We start from the raw sequence: 22,841 nt of genomic DNA, 5'->3' as shown, positions 1-22,841 counted from the left end.
CAAGGGACCCATATACATGTAGTTCATTTATTACTGATAGAGTTTCTGGTACTTGATTTCCTATTTTAGCTCACGGCAAACTTCAGTTTGGTACGAATGTATAGAGTCGTAAGAAATGTTGTGCCAAGCTGGAGATTTGCTTTTAATATCAGTAAGATGATGTTGCTTACTCTCTATATCTAGTACTGCTATAATCAGAAGGTGGTCAGAGGTACTTGAGACCGTCCTCTCATCAAGGATTTCATAGGATCTGAGACACGTATACAAATAAGCATCCTAAAAAATATAGTCTAACATTGTCCGGGTACCTATAAATGTGTGCTTCAATTCTCTCGTTTCTAAGCTACCTAGCCAATAATTGAGGTTATTTCGACCTACAAAATCCCTCAGTGCCTCAGACTTGTAGAAATTACGGCGTCCATTATCTAATTCTAAACAACTAGCATAGAAGTCCGCAGCTATCAAACATAGCATACCTTGAGTAGTAATCGTAAAAATCATGTAATTTTTATAGTTCATCTCTGTATATTTGCATACCCACTGCTCTCTCTCACTATGAACATGTAGCCATCAACTGCGTTCATAGGACTATAGACGCAATTGCTTCTACTATGAGCGCAATTGCCCTATCTCACTCTTGTAGAACAACCTCTACTACACTTATATACCGTGTTGAGAAGTATATATATGAAATGTTTCGTAAAAGAACTAAAAATAAGTTTTTAATAATATTTTTTGAAAAAAAAGGAATTCAGAACAATTTAAAATTGCTGTTTGATATCTTTAAAAATTTAATTTTGGTCAATGTATTTAATTGTAATTTAAAACTTTTTAAAAATTGAATAGAACTCCATATTTTTATTTTTTCGTATCATGCATACTTGTACAAAGAACGATAACTCTTCACACTTGGGTAATAACATACAGAAAGAGAAAATCTCTTTAACTAGTAGATCTATATCTATTTCAAGAAAAAATAAATAGAAAAAGTACCAAAAAAATCACAGAAAAGCATACTGGAGTAATAATCATTATAAAATCATTCTCATTTTTATCATATTGTTAAATAATTGATTTTTGTCAGAGGATTTCAATAGCGTTGATCGATGACGTCACGACTGCATCAAAACAAAATATTAAGAGAATGTGATGACGGCACTGCTTGTATCCAGATAACTGTGTTAGAGAGGGAAATACTTTTAAAATTGTGATTTATTAGAGAAAAGGCGTATTGATCAAGTGTACTGATTTTAAAGCCGTATGTGTTTTCTTTACTGAAGACAGAAGAAGCTACGTCCTTATGTAAGTCAGGATTTCCTCTGATATTCTTGTCAACATCAAAGAATGCAAATATAAGTAATAAACAACGATTATTTAGTGAACATGGCGTTATGAATAGCAATTGCTCTGCTGGCATATTTTCCATGATGCGCGCTAGCCATGTTCACTAAATAACGTTGTTTATTTCTTAAATATTTCAATATTATTTTCGGCTGGGAGGTATGCCCCCACAATACATATTTTTTCATTATTATTCATCTTACATTCTAAAGCAATGATTCTTGAGGATTCAATTGGTATTTCTGTTACACTTAACATAAAGCATTTTTTTCAGTAATATTGCGACGCCTGCTTTTCCATGTAATTCATTACTTTATTGGGGTTCACACTTACTAAATGCATAATCATTTTAATCTAAACAGTCTATGTACTTTGCATATCTTGTTGGTAACTTGTGCTCAGTTATTGTCATCTCCCTCGGGAGATGACACATTAAGATTGTATGCCGGAAGTGAAGTCCTAGTGTAAGCCGCCATTAATCTTTCGGGAATCCTCGATGTTTTACAATATCTAAAGTGAGAATCTACACAAGGAGTTCCAAGTAGCCTGTAACCTGGTTTTATTTTAGAAAAACTAGCTTAGAAGTGTGTGATCTACTTTCGGTTTATGCCTATTTGAAAGGCAAGGAAAATTTAGAAAAGAAGTACGATGCTTATAAATACCTATATTTCGGTGTGTCGTATATATATTGATCTTATTGAATTGGTAAGCCACACAAGGAGAATTGACAATGACGTGATTTCTATATATAGATTTGTTGGCGCGAAGGGAAAACTGCTTCTCGCACAAAAGAACATGCTTACAGGTGTGCGATCAATAGACCAAATCCAGGTTAAATTAACCAAACAGCAGGGACTGCGATGCTTAAATTTAAATGCATGCTTTACATGCAGTAGAAATAAATACAAATAAATATGCAAAGCATTTCATTCAAAGATTAAATTAGTTTCTGCAAAAAATGAATGAAGAGTGGTCAACGTTAACGTAATGCCTTATTTTATATTAATTTTTTAGTCTGTAATTGAATTTATTAATTTAATTCCTGTCAAACGTTAATGATTAGCTGCTTTTAAATGAATGATAATTATTGTCAGACACTTCATCCCTCTCATAGAAATCCTTGAATATTTTTTTTTAATATCGGTAAAATGAATCAAAAGCAGTCTGTGATTAGTGTACAACATGTACAATAAGAAGGAAAAATCACTTTTATAGGCATAAATAAATATGTAGGTAGTATCCATATCTAATAACTGCGTGGTACCCTGCCCCTCATTTTCCCTAAAATGTAAGTGAACAAAACGTAGGTAAAGGTGGCTTCTTTCGAAAGGTCTAAATACTTGAGCTTCGTGGGTAGAAATAATCTTTGGATTTCTCTTGCTTATGTTAAAATACCTGTCAGCTTAGTTTTCTGTTTGCTGAACAAGTCATTTGGGAACTTCAGGTATAATAATCCATATATTCACTGCATTAAAATAGTTCCCTTTCTGTTCTATTTCTTTGAAATTATTGATACCATAGAGATGACATTTCAGGCTCTCTGGAAAGCCAAACTTGTCACTACTATATCTGATTTGCTCATATGTAACAATTTTGTTAAACACATCGTTGTGGACATTAGTCCTCGAATATTCCAAGCCATCAAATTAAGATGCATGAACAATAACACAATACACACAAAAAGCTTAACATTCATCATAATATTCATTTTTTGTGTCCCTTATAGTCTGACAGTGATCTAATGCACAGTAGGGTCTTATTTATATTCATTATCAATGTCGACATCTTCCCTTCTCTGATTTTCGCGTTCAATTTCCTCTTTCCATTCTCTTTGGTTCATCCATTTCCTGCAACTTATTTCCTCGGGCCAGATATTTCTGGATTCTAAAAGTTGTGCATATTCCGGCGGGACGTTGATTTTTACCGTTAAACGGGCTCCAGGGAATTTCAGGTTGAACATGATGAAATGAGAAACTTTAACCTCCCTGTTTGTCACGTAGTTCACGAAACTTGTGCTTGTAGATCGGGGACTTATGCCCGCTAAATAATAACGGGCTTTGCGTTTATATGTAACGCCTTCGAAAATATCGAGTTCGGACACGTCCCCTACTTGATCTGATCAGGTCGGTCGGGGTCATTCTCTTCAATGCTGCGTCTATTCGAGCACTCTTGAGAGCTACATCTGGGATCTGTAAACACGTCATCTGGGTTCGATTCGATTTCGTGATCATTTTCTACCACTTCTTTCCTAGTAATTATGGGGTGCCATTTCCCTGGGTTTCTCCTCGATATGTCTGCATACGACACTGATTGTTTACATTGATCCTTTTCTGTAGCACGGTCACGGTTTGTTTGTTTCTCTGCTGGTTTATAAGGTTCCTGAATGGGACTCCCCGCAGGTATTTGTATTTCTTCTGATAGTACAGGTTGCCCAGATACTTTTACAGAGTTAACCTTTTCACTAATTTTTCTAACCGATTTTTGTAGACCGCTTACGAACCTTGGACTTGCTTAATACGATCTTCCAGTCGTTCCTGATTTGCGATGATACAGGCCTTTTCCGTCTCAAAATTTTTAATTTTCATACTTTCTGCCCGGTATTGCTCGTCAATACGTCTTACTTTGGGTGATAATTCTGCCTGATTTACCTTTTGCCGAAACAAATATTCTGCTAAAATTATAATAATAAAGATGAGCTAAATAATTATAAAAGCAATTTCCCTATTAGTTGTTTTTTTACTCGAACAGAAGTTATTTTATCATTGTTTATATAGGGAAATCAGGTCAAGTTAAGACAACAGTTAACACAATGTCATATATTTAGCTTATTCCAACATAAAACTAATTTTGTATACCTTATTGTGATTTTCGAAAAGATGGCATATCATAAATATAAATATGGCAGAGCAATTTAATTTTAAGAGCAATGTAAGGAATTAAATACATGAATAAATATCAAAGACACGGAACTTATATGAACAACTCTTATTGCCCATCAGGTGACATGTTTAAAATGTTTCTTATAAAAAGTATTTCCGTGTTTGCTCTGCTCATATTTTGTATTTTTTCTGAATTTTTAACCTTGGATATCCATATATTCATTTTGATACTTGCATAAGAATTATAGAGCTTCATTGTAGCAGAGTTTCTAATAAATATACTTATTGTTTATAAAGTATATATTCCTTTTGATGCTTTTAATGTGAAGAAAAAAATATTTCCCGATTTTAGATACATGTTACTTCCGATATTTTACATCTTAAAATAATCATTACTTGATGCCAACCTTAAAAAATGTGTTCGACTTGTGAAAATTCTTTTTGTAAAAAAAGATTTGTGAAATAATTTTGACATTATTCATCTAAATTGTATATTCATTTAGTCATTTCCATATAAACAAGGACTTTTGTATCATGCTTAAACTCATACAATGCTGTAGCTTGAAAAACGTTCATTATTTCATATGCTGAACATATGAACAGAAACAAATTAAAACTCTTTAAAAAAGTATGCATCACAAAGTTGTACGTTTGGGTGTAGGTCGATATTTTTACTGTGTATCATATAGTTGTAGCTTTGGGCGTAGTTTTATATTTACCTTCCTATTTGTTGTTACAAATATTTTAATAATTGTAGTTACTTGTTCACCAAACGGGAAATTGACAAAGTAAAAAATAAGCATGCTTTAAATACTTCATTGCTCCGGGAGTAAGAAAACAGCTTATTATGAATCATTTATATATTAATGCAGTCCTTAAAACTATGTAAGATAAATATCATTTTAAAGCAGGAGTATTTTACTTTATAACGTGGGATATTTCACAAGAGATGATAGTTCCAATATGAACAAGGAGGAAGTGTTGCTTAATTAATACATTATGGATCTTGATATCATCATTTTTCTACTTATCTTCAGCCAGTTACTTCTCAATTCTCAACAATATGGTACGTTTGCATTTTGATTTATGTTTAAATCGTACGAAAACATCAAATGTTTTAAAATTCATTATTTTAGATGAAAGAAGAAAGTCAGCAAATAAACAGAATAAAAAAATGTGTAAAAAAAAAATTCAAAGAAATATACTTATTTTCAGAATATCAAGAATCAAATAGCATAAAGATTAGATTTTAAAATTTGCCAGTAAAGATGAAAAAGGAGTATAAAAAATAGATATAATATGACTTTCAGAAAATCTTGCCAATAGGAAATCTGTGAGGGTCAGTAGTAGATACAACATTGGATACTTTGAATCAAGTAAAGCCGTAGACGGAGATAAAAATACATACCTGCTGGACTGCGCACTGACAGCTTCCGGTCAGAAAGAGGCATGGTTAACTGTGGATCTCGGAGAGAAGAAAAATATTGCATCGATGGCAATCTTACATGGGAGTTGTAAGCTTTCATATATGCATTATTATTCTCCTATTTCAATTATCAAACAAAAACATTAGTCTATGTTACATGAATTTTTATTGTTCGTTAGAGGACAAGTTTTGCAACAATATTATTGAAAGTACTCGGGTATGATAAGGCTACGACCATATAATCTACTTGCCTATACAGTATGACGTCATAGTAAGCTATATGAAGTGAACTTTGCATATAATGGTTTCTTAAAATCTACATTTAAAGACTGATTTGAGGTCGTAGAAATTAGTTAAAACCCGCAGAAGAATAATATCGCTAAATTTTCTCCTTTTTGGTATTATAGATAGCTATGTTTTTGTCACGGGATTAAATACCAAACCCATGACGTCATAAATATTGATCAGAATAAACAGAGTGAAAGTAAAACGTAAGGAAAACTCATGAAAACAAACACAAAAAATCGGAGTCAAAAAGCATTCAGCAGGAATGCCATGTGTGATTAATTCGGAAATAAAGCTTATGAATAATATATGCTAATATATGTTTCTACGATTTCTTCGTATAGTGAAAGTAGACGGTGTTTTTATTTCCCGATCAACCTATCCTCTGTCGTTTGTAAAACAAAAAAAAAGGATGCAGAAGTTCAACACTACTCTGCATCCTTTAAAAAGATAATTTTCCTTTTCTGTAGTATTTTGAAATTGCTGCTAAACTCGTATGGTTAACGAGTTGTAATGATACTTTTTCGATCTTATGTACAAAACAGGCTTTGGACGAATTGCATTGTAAAGTAATTAATTACATTACCATTACTTCAACAATTTGGGTATTAAATTACCATTATCATTACTCTATTTTCTAAAAGTAATGCATTACATCAACATTACTTTAATAAAGTAATGCTTTACCATTACTTTTATAATTTCTTTTTTAAAAATAAATTTGTACAAAACTTTGCGATTTTTTCTCATAAGCATGTATCCACCCCCTACAAACTAGATAAGATAGATGTAAATGATAATTCAAATTTGATTAGAAGTTTTCGTATATATTACACTGTCAATAACCTTCATTCAAAGAACGTTCAAACTTTTAAATTGTCAGTTATATAACACATGTAAGATATCCACTTCTTGTGTATAACTATTGATTTCATGAAGCAATTTAACTTTTTGAGCACTTTAACCCATGCCTAAAATATCTAGTAATAATGCATATATAGGCTGTTTTGATTAGTACATTTACCTTATGGAAAAAATGCATTGACAAACTTTTTGAAAAAGTACACAAGATTTACATTTTGATCTGCTAAGCATAGAATACCTGCAATTTTCTTGTATTTTCTTTGGTTGAATGGATTTTTAATGGACAGTTCAAGTTGGACCAGCTCAATAAATGCTTTTAAACACGGTCAGGAGAAAAGGAAAAATAATTTGGAGCATTTCTCCAAATAATGCATTGTTTTAATTGTTACATAACCCAGAGGCATAAGTGTGTTTTGATAACACTCTAGCTATTTAAAAGGTGTTAATTATCAGTCTGCAGTGTACATTAATAAGTGTATCTCACATGCAATTGCTTTTTTTTTTTTTAAAAAGATCTTTCAAACCTATTCTATGTAATTCTTTGAAATCGATTTTTAATTGAAATAAGTTTAGAAAACTTAAATATGAGGTAAGTGTACTTTCAACAGAATAAAACGTGTATTTAAATAGATACAAAAATTTTATTTAAATGCAAGGTTAAGGAGACTGGGGGGTCAACAAATTAACCATAAATTAACCAGCAGATTTAACTTATTTTTGTAGATACGGTATCTTAAGCTGTCAACTATCATTTGGCAAAGAAAAAAATTTATACATTTTAGTTTTAAAATTTGATAATTTTTGTATATCTTTATATGGAGCTCTTCTTTTAAAGGAGATCAAAATAGTCTGAAAATTGCTGCCACACCCCAGCCTCGTTAAATTTTATTCAATTTCATCATTTGCAAAAAAAGATAAACAAAGAAAAATGAATAAAAAAAATAACCTAAGCAATAATTTCAATCATCCATGTCCATTTTAATTTCTTAAAATGCGTAGATATATTCAAAATAATGCTTTGTAATGCTATGAAATGCCAGCATTACACTTGAATTTATAAAGTAATGCATTACAATACCATTACATAAAATGCAAATTTTTGGGCATTACACATTACTACCATTACTTTGAGTTCATGTAAAACATTGCAATGCATTACCATTACAATTAACATTACCCCAAGCCTGGTAAAAAATGTTAAAATTTTGGGTAAGGTTTCATCCAAAAGTGTTGAATAAGTTTTTTTTTCTTGTGACACGATAGTATGATTATATCATCATTTTTATGGTACAGAGATTATTTTGCATAACTATAGAATTTTTATTAGCTCGCTAGTGATGAACTTTTCATTACGGCATTTTTCTATAATAGACGCCACATGATGGCGTCGTGGTGGAGTTTCCATTTTGTAGTGTAAGTCCCATTGATGTATTGATGTATTAAGAATGGATAATGAAAGCAACAGTTTTATCCATTACTTTTCCGATTTATCATTGATAAATATTACAAAAAAAAGTGTAAATTCGCCAAATCCTGATCTGTGTGCTGCCTTGACATACATGCGTACATGTATCATTTAAAGTGTAAAGAAATCTAGGACAGTCAGGTATTTATTTGCCATGGAGGTTTATGTGGTTTGCTTGAAAATATATATGTAAAAAAGTGATATCGTTGAACGAATTTGTACGAAAAGCCTCTAAATACATTAGAATCTTTAGTATTAAAAGATTTTAACATAAATATCTCACTTTCAGTCGGTCTTGGTGCATTCCCTTTAAGAACATCTGACTCTGGTCTCTTTCCTGATTCAAATGGAGACGGACAAGTCTTTGCTGCTAATCCATTGAGAAAGATTTGTTATGATAGCTTTGATGATAAAGATGCCCAGGTCGCTTGTTTGGCTTGGGGATTTCTACCGTAAGTATATATATTTAATTAACTTTTATGACATTTGATAAATTATAATTACATGTATGAGTATAGAGCAAACAAAAGAATTTTTGATTTTTGTTTTTATTCATGTTTTTTTTATTTTTATATTTCTATCATTGATATCAATTAAAACTTTTGAACTCCGTCCTTGAAATTTAGGGCTTACTTAAATGCATACATTTATTTGAAATCTAAATAATATTATTAGATATTCTAAAAACACAATTCTTGTCAATGGTGTATTCAAATAGCAAACTTTTTCACCATTCTTGATTATATTTTATTCAGGGTCATATTGGGAAATTGATAACTTTAAAATGACAGAATTATACGTATCCAAACAATTCATTATCATAAGGTTTTTAATTGATGTCATATTGATGAAAGTAGTGAAGCAAATTAAACTGATCAATTTAGAAAGAGCTCAAATGAAAAAATCAAACAAAAAGACCTTTCAAATAAAAATGAGTCACGGGAGTTTCAATGATATAAAAAGAAATCTATATATTTGAATGCGGAAAATGTATGGAAGCAGGAAAAAAAAATATCATTAAGTGATGTACAGGTAAAGAACGCGTTCATTTAGAATAAAAATATAGAATTTCTTATAAATGATTTTTTTTTTCAATTTGAATATGCTTTTTTGAACATACAAGTATGGTATTTTTTAATTAAAAGTCAAGTCTTACTCCTCACCGTAAAAATTAAGTTTAATCATTAAATAAAACATTGCATATGCGTATATTTAGGTCTTTCCTCTTTTCTGTGGAAAGACCTATTGTAATTGTTCTGTTTATTATTATTTTTAGGTCTTACCACCTTTCTGTGGAAAGAACTTTTGAAATGCTTTTGAAAAGACCTCTGGAAATGCTTATGTTTTTTTTTATTATTCCAATTCTCACCTTATGTTTTGACACCGTAAGACTTATCGAAAAACTTTATAGTTCATGACACTGGATATTCCAAAAATTCACCCCCCCCCCCCATTATTTAACATAGACCCCTTATGCAGTTATTGCCCCTTTCACCGTAAAGCTTGTTATTGCTACTCCTCCGAAACCATAAACCATAGAGGTATGAAACCTTCACCAATGTATTCAACTAATTAAGGAGATTTTTCAATCTTTTCATTGCGAAAGTATTCGGAGACCCCTTCAATTAATTATTGCCCCTGAAAGTTTTTGAATTTAACAAATAATTTAAAATTTTCAAAAGTACAAGTCTTAGAGACATGGGATCAACTGCATAAGATTCATTGACCTTTGACCTTAAAATTCATGTAAAGGTCAAAGGTCAAGGTTCTTCCAAAAATGAGAAATTTTGCTCTTTTTATATCCCTTTTGTCTTTCAACATATACTTAATGTCTATGCATCATTAATATGTACTCTTAAATCTGTTTCAAAGATTTCATTCATGTCCCATAAGATTAACCCTTTTAAAAGTAATTGCCCTTTGTGCAAAAAACCTTGTTATCGCTACTCCTCCGAAACTGTAGACCGTAGAGACACCGAACATTCACTAATGTCTTAAGGGTCTTTAGGCCTAACTTCACACTATAAGTGTAAAAGGATCTGATGACCCCTTATATGAGTTGTTGCCCTTTAGCATCTTTGTACTTACTATTAAACCTTATAACTTGAAAACAATAAGTCATAGAAGCATGGGGTAAATTGTATGGTGACCCTTGACCTTTGACCTTGAACTTTTTCAAGGGACTAAGGTCAAGGTCATCTTTTTTTATTTATCATTTTTTCTATGCTTTAAGACAATTGTAGTTTCTTTTTCATGGAATTTAATTTTAAGGAGTCAGCTATAAAAGATATTTGAAGTGCAAGAAGGTGGAAAGACCTCTTATTGTTCTGTGAACAATAAGTCTCCTAGTTTTATTTCTCACCTTATGTTTTGACACTGTAAGACTTATCGAAAAACTTTATAGTTCATGATACTGGATAGTTAAAGTTATTCCGAAAAAATGACCCCCCCCCCCATGATTTAACTTAGACCCCTTATGCAGTTATTGCCCCTTTCTCCGTAAAGCTTGTTATCGCTACTCCTCCGAAACCGTAAAGATGATGCAGAACCTTTACTAACGTCTTCAACTGATTTGGAGTCTTTTCAATCTTTTCATTGCAAACGTTTTTTGACCCTTTCAATGAGTAACTACCCCTGAAAGTTTATAAATTTTATAAAAATCTAAAAATTTTCAAAACGAGAAGTCATAGAGACATGAAACCAACTGCATAGTTTTAATGACCATTGACTTTAAATTTATTTCAAGGTCAAAGGTCAAGGTCATTCCAAATATTAGGAAAAGAATTCTTTTGATAGCTCTTGTATTCCTTTTGCATTCTTCTAACAAAACATTATTTATATTTTTTAGAGATGGTTCCCTATTTAGCAAATCTAATGCTATCGCATCGGGTCCATTTTATGAAATTGTCTTGAACTGTGCAGGCAACGAAGTTAATATAAATAGATGTCCAAAAGGATCAAGTGGCTGCCCATCAGGATCACAAGTAGATGTTAAATGTAAAAGTAAGATTCGTGCTGTGGAGTAAATATTGAAATGAAATTTGATCACAGATATTAATTAGTGTTGTCTAATCGGACGTTTTTAGTAACCGGCTACTCGCTTTAAAACCTTCCGATCGAGTACCCGGTTAATCGGATGATTTTTCGTTAAAATTTCAATATCTATCATTATCTTTATCTTTATCCATATCCACCATTATCATTTTTATTCTTTACTTGTCAGTAGTTGTAATATACAAATATTATACTATATATTAACAATATTTACAACACAAACATATGATATCGTCAAAAGATTTTTATTTTTATTTCCCGCCCCATAATATATCGCAGTGAAGGAGATATATTATTTACATACTCCGTAATTACTTGTTTGTGGGGTGCCCAGTAAATTGCTAGATTCTGTATTATAGTTTTCGCTTAGGTGATTTAGCAGATTCTGAATCAAGTGTTCATTTAAATCAAACCCGCACTTAATAATGTGGCTGCATTTCATTTATTTATCAAATGACTTTGTTATAACTCGGATCTTCAAGGCACCAAAATCCGTCAATCAAAGCATTCAATTATAAAAACTGAAATCTAATCAAAACAAGTCGATCCACTAGATCAAGTCTAACAGTACCTAACAATTTGGTAATGTATAAGTATACATTTAAAAAGCAATATCGCAATTTTTTTTCTGTCCATTTACTTTGTTCTAACCGATTCTCGCATACTTCAACGGTTAATCGGATAACCGGGTACTCCTTGACAACACTAGTATTATTGTATGAATTAATAATATGTGAATAGATAATTTTAATAATATCACATAAATATGTGGCGAAACCAACAGTATTCTTTACACAAATCATCAGAAAGTGTTACGATTAATTTTTCTTTTATTTTTACCAGAAGGCAAAGCCTTGTCTGGATTTTCCGAAACTATCCTGTTGAAAATTTATTAAGAATGGTTCATATTTTTTATCTTTCCAGAAGGCAGCACACTGTCTGGATTCTCTGTGTATGTATCTGATACAGATGACTGGAAGTCAGGAACTCTCTGTTATCATCACGACATACAACAAATACCGCAAAATAACATTACTTTGGATTGTGTCACCTCTGGTCGCTACGTCACCGTTTACAATACAAGGAATATAACGCTATACCCAAATGTATCCGAATTTGCATATATAAATATATGTGAAATGGAAGTTAAAGGTAACGGTTTTCTTCCTTTTGTTGATGGATTGACACATCATATTATTTTAGAATGACTTCTATCAAGCTTTTTTACTTTCTTTCTTTATTCTTGTTTTAAGTGTAACTAACTGTTAGTCTACACACTCCTCATCAATGAATTGCAGGACAGGCCAAAAAGAGAAATTCACGATTTTGAATTCTTATTAAAATTCAAAGGATTTTGTTTTGTACACGTTTAGACGTAAAATTCCATTAAATATATTTTGAACATAAGTTATTGCACAAATCATGGAATAAGTATTCTTTGTATTAAGAAGAAATAAAATGATCAATCATCCCCATAATTGAATATTACCTTTTAAAAGAATTTTCATTGACAGATGATACAAACAAACTTCTGTCCAAAATGAAACCAGATCTTGAATCATGCTTATGAAAGTAAAAAGAACATGTATAATCGTACATTTTTGTCCCCCGCTTTCGCAAAAGCGAGGGGACATGAAATCTCATTCGTCTGTCCGACAGTCTGTCTAGCCGTCCGTCTGTCCGTCTATAACAAAAACTTTAACCTTGCCCAAAACTTTTGATTAAGTGGAGCTATGACTTTCATATTTCATTGTGTATGCCTTGTGACAAGTCCTTTCTTTGACTACCACCATATTTGATTTTTTGACCTTGACCTTGGAGTTTGACCCACTTTTACACAAAAATTCCAAATTTTTACTTTGACCATATCTTTTGAATGGTAGAAACTAGGACTTTCATATTTCAAATATCTATTTCTTGTGGCAAAACCTTTTATTGGATACAAACAACTTGGACCTTTTGACCTTGATCTTGGATATTTCAGTCCTTTTAAAAAAAACTTCAACCTTTATCATAACTTTTGAACGGTAAGGACTAGAGCTTTTATACTTCATAGATGTAATTCTTGCGAAAAGACCTTTTATTGGATACCAAGAACTTAGACCCTTTGACCTTGACCTTGAGGATTGACCTACTTTTCAAAAACTTTGACCTTGGCCATAACTATTGGACGATTAGGGTTTTCATCTTTCACTAAAGTATTACTTGTGACCTTTCTTAAAAAATCAATAACTCAGAACCTTTCACCTTGAAGTTTAACCTACCTTTCAAAAAATTATCCTTGACCATAACTTTTGAACAGGTGGTGCTAGGGATTTTGTATTTCACAATCGTATTTCCTGTCTGAAAAACCTACTTTGGGTAATAATAAATTTTATTTGCATCTAAGAAAAGTTAAATCTTCGTTATGTTGCCATACGGGTTCATCATTGACTCACAAACATATTTTGTTCCCTATATTGAAAAAAAGATTGGACTTTCATATTTGACATGTGCATTACCTGTAACACGATATTTCCGAACATGCTATGATTTCTTACCCCTTGAACTTGATATGCACGATTGACCTTATTTAAAAAAATCAACTTCAGTGATAATTTCTAAATAAATTACATTTGATATGGTGTTCATATTAGACTCAATATGTCATAATAAAAAATGACATCTCACCCAGAAAGACACCGAAAGCGGGGCACCACAATTCTTTGAATTTGCTTGTTTTTAAATTTTTTATGCAAATTTTTGAAGCATTGGGGTTTTAGGTGACAAACATTAATAGAGATTATGACGTATTGTTGAGAAAGGATATAATTTTAAACATCTTAGCAGGATAAAAATGTCTATTTATCTTGAAGATTTATAATTTGGTTCATTAACAACAGAAATAGTCCCAAGAATATGTCCCGATTCAGATATCCTCTTTTTTTTTATCAAATGTCCTAAAAGACCATACTATATAATAAAAAATATTCAATTATCAAATTGCTTGTTTTTTTTTTTTTGTTGTTAAACTTCCCAAATTCAAATGTTTCTGTCAATTTCATAAAAACATTTCAGAGCCATTTGATTCTGGAACGAAACTTTCGAAAACGTTCTGGATGTTGCTAAAAAATTTTATATAGATTGATTGATTGATTGATTGTATATTGTTTAACGTCCCTCTCGAGAATTTTTCACTCATATGGAGACGCCACCACTTGCCGGTGGAGAGCTGCAAATGTTTGGCCTATACTCGGAACTCAGGGCCATTGAGCAGTGAGGGATCTTTTTCGTGCCAATACTGCGACACGGGACCTCAGTTTATACGGTCTCATCCGAAGGATCGGTCTCCACGTCCCACAGTGGGATTCGAACCCTCGACGTAAGGATTGACTCCTTACTTCGCGACTCTTGAGCAGACCCTCTAACCACTGCGCCATGCGGGCGACTTTATTGTATATAGACAATATCATTTTATGATTAACTCGTGAAAAACTCCTCGCTTAATTTTATATACAGTTAAACAGGCTTATTTTCTTTTTATAAGCGTTAAACATTATATGCGTTAAGTTTACTATGCATAATAAACTCATGAGGAATGCTTTAAATATATGGAGGAAACGAACAGTATTCAGGCTCAAATTCAATGAGACATACAAACTAAAGTACCGACCGGACACAATCTAACAGAGAGCGAACCCGGGGCGGACCCCGTACTGATAACTGCATTTGTTGAGCTATTCAAATTATCTAATGTTTATTAATTCTATGCCATTTCTTTGGCATTTTAAATCCCTTTCCTCCTTGTACTAAAACATGTTCATCCTCAGCAGGTATTTGCCACATTTCATTTGATATAATTCCCTTCTGAACTTTCATACAGGTATTTACATCACATTATATTATTGATAAACCATTTATGTTGTGATAATCGGTAGCAATTGTTTTGTTGCAATCTATTTGCAGGATGCGACATGGGATTTTACGGAGAAAGCTGCACAAGGTGTCCTAAAAACTGTTTGAATAAAACCTGTCACTTTCAGATTGGATATTGTTTTGATTGTTCTGATGGATACATTGGGCGTTATTGTGAAACAGGTATTTGTGTATATGCTTTGATACTGGAAAAATTTTGAAAGGTCCTCACTTTTTTGTTTTCTTTTTTTTTTTTATCTTTTGTTTGTTGTATTACTGGTAGTGAATTGCGAATCATTCTTGTTTTTATCTTGTTAACAATAAACAAATTTATTCAAATTGGTTTTAGGAGGCTGGTGGGTCAACAAATTAATCCCAAATTAAACACCAGATTTAACTTATTTTTTTAAATACGGTATCTTAAGCTGTCAACTATCATTTGACAAAGAAAAAATTCATACATTTTAGTTTTAAAATTTTATCATTTTTGTATATCTTTATATAAAGCTCTTCTTTTAAAGGAGGTTGAAATAGTCAAAAAATGGCTGCCACCCCAGCCTCTTTAAAATTCAAAATAATTTTGAAATATTGTTGAAAATATTTTTTAAATATTTTTTTTTTGATCTTCTGACAACTGCAAAAAATGAAGGTTTACAGAAAGGTTAAAAAATTTTACAACCTTACTCTTGGCTGTAGCCTGTAGAGATGACAAGGACAAGAAACATTTTTTTAAAATTAGAATATGTTAACAACCTTTTCCTTGAAGAGTTTGAACTTGGACATACATGTATTATATTACTTGTTGAAGACAAATGAAATAAGAAATGACCGCTGAGATGGAAAGAAAAAGGATGCTTACTTGTCCTAGGTATCCGAAACCCTGTCTGGAATTTCCAGACTTCAGTTTTCTGTCCTTTGCAAAGACTTGTTTTGCTATCGTAATTTTTTATATCTACAAAATCTCCGTTTGAATCTTTTTAGACAAGCAAAATGTCAGTAATGTAGAATATTTGCGATGTGTAGATATTGAAGTCAACAGTGTGTAAACAGTTTAGGGAGTTTCTTTGATAAAATTTTACATCACATATTGACGTGACATACTTGCAATCTACACAGCTGTGTGCCAAGATGAAACACCTCACAATTATTTAAAAATCAAGCAAAATTATCATAAATAGTTCGTACAAATCACCACCAATCGATTTTCTCGACCGATCGACGAGGCATCCGCAATAAATCAATGAATTAATATTCGCGATTTAAAGAAGTTTGCGAAGCTTTCAAATATTTATAAAACTCCGAAGAAGGCTAATTTCTAAAAAATAAATTTATTTTTGTAAGAAAATGAAACTTAATACGACAACAACAGACAAATGAACACATTTTGTTTTTAAAATGCTTTTTGCTTTTGTTAAAATTTTTCGAACGTTCTAATCCCCCCCCCCCCCCCGATTTCTCATGCAAATGAATCTTCGTCACAATCACTGGGATTTAAACTAGAAGAAATCTTTCATCCTCAAGAATGGAGTAGGGCTAAACCCTGAAAGAGATATAAGAAATGTTATTGGCAAAAAAAAAAAACAACAAAAAAATGAGTAAATATATGTTGGAAGAAGCTTTTTAATTATCTCAATGCATTAACTTTCGTTTTATATATATTATGAAGAATGCGCAGCTGGTAAATATGGACAAGGATGTTCTGTCAAATGTGGACAGTGTATCGATGATAAACCATGTAACCACGTGAATGGTTCTTGTCCTGGAGATTGTTCTGCTGGATGGAGAGGAGATAGATGTGATCAAGGTTATCTAATTTTTTAAATATATTTTTATATAATAAATATATTTATTTAAATTTGAATTACGTATAAAAATACTATAAGTTCCTTTTTTCCCGTACTAGTACGTTTCTAATTTATTGCGTTGATTGTCACTGAAGCTATTTTGTACAAAAGACATATAACCAGTTCAGAAATAATATTTTTCTATAACCAGTTCAGAAATAATATTTTTCTGAAGAAGTATCTTCATTTAGTATCTTTTCATATAAAGCAAGTTTTTTTTTTTTTTTTTTTTTTTTTTGGGGGGGGGGGGTACTTTATTGGAAGAGAAAAAATACGTTTTGTTGATATGTGCAACAATTTGACGCTTTGCTTTTCGTTGGATCTGAAGATCTGCACCCATCAACTCGACGATATCACTGTTCGGATCAAGTTACTATTATTATAAAATATATGTATTAGGTAATTAAAACGCAGGTTATTCCAACAACGCTAAATTTCTTATATCCTTGTTTCTGGTATTTCCAATATTTTTTATTGACGCTTGTTTGAAAAAGGAGAAGCAATTAATTGAAAAACTTTGCAGAATGTGAACATGGACATTTCGGCCTGATGTGTAAAGAGCACTGTAGTCAACATTGTTTGGAATGTATGTCATGTGATCACGTGAGTGGGTCATGTGATGGAGGATGTAAGGATGGCTGGATTGGAGCTAAATGTCGGGATCGTGAGTAGATATAATCCACATGTTGAAAACTTAGATCTGTATGTAAAGAGATTTAATATTCTTTTATGGAAAACCCTGAGCACTCTTGCTAATTAACCAAAGGTCAATAAACTTAATTGTTTTACTACAGCATGTGCCTCGACCTTCTATGGAGTTACCTGTAATCAGTCTTGTAGCAACGACTGCAGAGATAATATATGTAACCCAGAGACGGGATACTGTATCAGATGTAATGAAGGCAAATCTGGAGAGTTTTGTCAGAATGAAATTACCACGTCAGGTATAAAAAGGCACTTTGAAAGATAAATACTGAGAAAAGACTTCTGATACAACACCGATTGATCACAGATATTTTTTCTTTAATACTAAAAAAAGACACTAAGGACAAGGAATTAAAAGCATATCTTAAAAGAATTTACATATATATATATATATATATATATATATATATATATATATATATATATATATATATATATATATATATATATATATATATATATATATATATATATATATATATATATATATATATATATATATATATATATATATATATATATATTGGGATGAGATATTGATGCCATTTTCATTCAAAATCAGTTAAAAGATACACTTATATTTCAATCCACGAATAAGTTTTATGTCTGTGTAATGTTCCCTTAATTGTATTTCACTTTCTTTAAAAATCTTTTCAATATTTTATCGTTTGCAATAATATTTTAAAACAGATATCTAAATCAGCATTGTGCTGTGTTTTTAGAAATTTTAGTTGTTTTTTTTTATTGGTTTATGATTTTTTAAAATACCTTTTCGGTTTTTACATATTTTAAGCTTAAATGCATCATGCCTATCTTTGTCGAAACAAAAAGAATTGAAAATTTGAAATTTAAATACCATTGCGACGTCATTTAAAATAAATAATTTTACAAAATTAATCATAGTTGAATCGTTTAACAATATTATACATGTAAGCATATACATGCAAAAACTTTTATGAAGTAAAACCACGAATATTCCAGTATTTGACTTTTTTAAAACAAATTTGAACAAGCCTTTTTCCTGAACAATATTTGCAGAGGTTAATAATATAATGGTACTAATGACGATATTACTTTAAGCATGCAATACATCTGAATGAAAATGTAACTAATGTTGGTAAAAAAAGAGAAGATTTTTCCATGTTAAAATTATTTTGAACAAAAAAGCAATAAATAATGTAGTATAGTTCAGTCAATTTAAATCGCTCAAGCTTATTGTTCTCCATGATCATAACAATTCCACTCATGTATGATACAATTTCTTCAAAACTTAATAGCAATTGCATGTTAACAGGTTTATATTTCAAATTCTCATAATTTTTTTTTAAATGAAAATCCCTTTATTGTCATACCTTTCCCTAAACGTACAATGTATCGGAATTACTGGTCCTTTATAGACAAAAAAAAATTAATAAGTTTTGGTAAACAGTTTATTGATATTCTTACTGGCATAAAATGCCCAAAACTGTTTGATGCTTTTTCAGGACAGTGTTTGATTATCATAACTATCATGATTGCAAAAGTTCCGTTTTGAATCAGAAATCATTCATATTGCAGTCTTAAATTTTCTATATTTTTTTTTTGGCAGAACCAACCATTTCGAAAAACATGTTCATTCTGGCAGTCTCATTACTTGCTGTGGTCATAATGTTACTGGTAGCAACACTTGTTCTCTGCTTCCTGCAAAGAAATTGCCGACCGTCTAATTCAAGCAATTCAGATCCAGTCTACGAACGTACTGTGGCTAGAAAAGAAGACAAATCCGAGTATGCTGATATTCACGACCCAATGTCTAATAAAAATACAGGAATCGACACGTCTCACTATATGGAAATATCTAATAATGATGTCAAATCTAGAACTGAGTACATTAATCTTGGATGATTTTATCATTTGAAATAAACATGTTTCAAGCAAATTGATTAATTTACAACTCAAAGAATAGTTTTCATCCATATAAGCATTTACGAACTATCCATGACATCTTTGGTATACAATGTAGTTTTTCTTCTATTTATAAATATTCCATGAATATGTCTAAGGAATGTAAAGAGAGCTTCTAAGACAAAAAGGTATTGTAAGAGAAAATTGTCACCGTTTTGCAATTCGGATTTTGACACATTTCTCGAATTCATGTTACCTATAGGGTTGTGTAATTTTTACTTAAACTATAAATTTTATAGATTTATTTAAAATATCACATTTACATGCTTCAAATATTTTAGATAGCTAAAAAAAAAATGTAATTCGGGATATGATTTTCAAGGCTGTTGCATGCATAAAAAAAAACTTGTAAACAATAAATTTGCATTGATTTTGCAATAATTCCAACCTTCATTTTATTTATTGATCCCCTGCGTTTTTATTGGACGAGAGTACGTTTTAGAAAAAGTTTGCACATCGATAAATTTTCAATCAAATTACTTTCTTAACCAAGCTTCTGGGCTATCGTATAAACAATGAAAACGGTTATTTCTGGGTTGTTCTAGCTAAATTATGGATACAAGAAGATTCAAATTTATTAAAAAAAAACAAAACTGGCGAAAATATGAATGACCTCGTAATTACGATATCTCTTCACTTAAACAACATTCGATAAGTCTTTATAAGTTTATGTATTGATTGTTTTGACAATTTAAGCTGAACTCTTTCGAAATTCATCTCGATCACTTTCCTTTGCGGTATAAAGTATTCTTACGCCGTCCAGAAATAACTGATTGTATGGTGGCCTCAAAGAGAAATAATTTAAATATTTTTAAAAATTCGGTATTGGAATTATAAGAATCAAACATTCTTCTTGAAAAATTTATCCATGTGTAAACTCCTGACATTTTACTCACAAACTAAACATAAAAGAACGTTAAATCCTATAATAAAACAAGTTTAGAATAAAGTCAATCAATGTATCAAATAACAGATACTAATGAATATGCTTTACATCGATTGTTACAAACCATTAATTTCTCTTTCCCTGTAACTTCCTTTTCCTTACTCTAAAAAAAACCTCGTCATTGATATAATTAAAAATTAGTCATCGAGTGTAAAAATAACTGACGTGAACACAATCCGTTGTAAATATTATTGATTATTATGCTTCCTGTCAGTTTCTCTCTATATAACCCACACCCTACTATTCTTTCATAGTGTGCTAAGGATTTATATAGCGTAAGCATACTATGCCGAAATAGTGCACGGCTTCCATTTTTGAAGAAAATCCGACAACGCCAATACCGGGGAGGGAACTCAAGACCCCGAGATTGTCAGTCCTACGCACTACCGATTACTCCACAGACGCCGTTAAATTATTGTACTATAATATATATAAACTTGCTTTTAAATATTTTACACTTAAGATTAAAAATATGCAAAATAATTCTTCTAAAATAGTTTCCTGCAACCCCCTTCCTTCACTCAAATACTATTCTCTAAAACTATCTGTAGATTATACCTAAAGCATGGAACGTTCAAAATTAAAGAGAAGGATTATGACGTACATATTGCTTAAGGTGACGTCATAATAGAGTAGACGAATTTAAGACGTGATGAAACATTGGGAATGTAGAAAATATTGCCGTTTTTTTTACAGTAATCACAGTCAGCATAATAATAACAACAGTGTTGTGTTTTGCGTGTACTATGCCTAAATAGTAGTCAGGGTTTGACACATAGTGCACTCGCCTCCGGCTCATGCACCATGTGTCAAACCCTGACTACTATTTAGGCATAGTACACGCAAAACACAACACTATTATATAAATACAAGCTTAGGGCTTATCAAAATAGATCATAGACTGATATAAAGAAATTAATTAAAACTTGGTCTATGCGTATAATATTCTTTAAGAATCCAAAACAATGGTAATAATGATATAATAATATACTGTATATATGATAGATTACCATTTTCAGGGTCTATCTTATTAGTTTTTCATGATGGAAACCGGGAGATGGGACTAAAGATATCGATTAATCTGTCTGTCTGTTCCTCTGTCTGTTTTCCTGTCTGTCTGTATCACGTGATTTCATGCATTTTTTTTTCTAAAATGCTTTGCAGAAAATTAACTTAACTTTGAGAATATGTGAGTGTATCTTAATGAACTAAAGATCAAATCTGCATTTCGTCTGCTTCAATAATTTGATAGGAATTATGTTTTCTTTTATTTTTAAGGTTTTTTGCATTCTTTTTAAAATGCAATGTCCATACTTTTGCCGGCCAACCCTAATATTTGTGCCTTTCTATATCCTGATGGTTTCCTCATAGTGTGCTTAATAGTCAAAAATATAATAAACTATTCTCTGTATGAGGAAACATTGGGAAAATGTGAGCAATTCCCACAAGGATAGATTTTATCGAATCACTAAAATGACTTATGATGAAAGACAAAATGAAAACTGTATGTTAAAAAAATCAAGTCGATATCCATTTTTCTTCCCTGTAATTCAGAGTTAGTAATGCGTCTAAAAGGCTTTATCATTTGCATCTCCTCTAATGTAAAGGAAATAAACACACTATATAAAATATATACACAGTCCTTCTACAAAAATATTATTTTTAAAAACGTAAGATATTCAAAAGGATGTTAATAATTTTAGCATAAATTTGGTGACTCATGTTGTTTGAGGAGCATAGATAATCAATTTCAAAAAAGTCAGTTGAAACAAAAATTAAAAAATATAAGAGGGGAAAACATCTCAAACACGGTTCAATCTTGAAAATAATCAAGGAAAAACATGGAGAGAAAAAAAACAAGAAGACACAAAATCAATGCCACATTAATTCTTTTCATCAGGAAATAGGATCAGGTGTGTAGTAGGAGAAACTATATGCTGACTACCTATACAGCTTTGCCCGCCATGAGTCCTGCCCTTGATCGAGTAGATGGATTAACAAGTGATCAAAATTTATTGCAAAATATTTTTATTCTCATGAGAAGGATATATCTTATGGACTTTGAGATTGAATACTGTTCGTTATCTCCATATCCTTCATATTGAGATTACTAACAGTATTCAATATCAAAGTCCATAAAACAATATAAAATAGGAGCAGAGCAAACACGGACCTCCGAAACATCAGAGGTGGA

General features: G+C 31.3%; 1 protein-coding gene across 1 annotated transcript in view; it reads left to right on the top strand.

Annotated features, from left to right (window-relative positions):
• Nucleotides 1-19,812, top strand: part of LOC134269933 (delta and Notch-like epidermal growth factor-related receptor) — a 28,287-nt gene extending 8,475 nt beyond the window's left edge. The window contains exons 6-10 of the mRNA XM_062752109.1: nt 15,260-15,391; nt 16,875-17,012; nt 17,576-17,716; nt 17,847-17,996; nt 19,346-19,812. Of these exons, the coding sequence (XP_062608093.1) occupies nt 15,260-15,391; nt 16,875-17,012; nt 17,576-17,716; nt 17,847-17,996; nt 19,346-19,641 (857 nt within the window). The 3' untranslated portion in view covers nt 19,642-19,812. The remainder of the gene's footprint in view (nt 1-15,259; nt 15,392-16,874; nt 17,013-17,575; nt 17,717-17,846; nt 17,997-19,345) is intronic.
• The last annotated feature ends 3,029 nt before the right edge of the window (nt 19,813-22,841 follow it).

The sequence above is a fragment of the Saccostrea cucullata genome, unplaced genomic scaffold (genome assembly GCF_032062105.1).
Source record: "Saccostrea cucullata isolate Sc308-1 unplaced genomic scaffold, CSIRO_AGI_Scuc_v1 ctg1242, whole genome shotgun sequence".
Lineage (NCBI taxonomy): Eukaryota > Metazoa > Mollusca > Bivalvia > Ostreida > Ostreidae > Saccostrea > Saccostrea cuccullata.
Note: the sequence above shows the minus strand (reverse complement) of the source record. Positions and strands in the feature narration are given on the sequence as shown.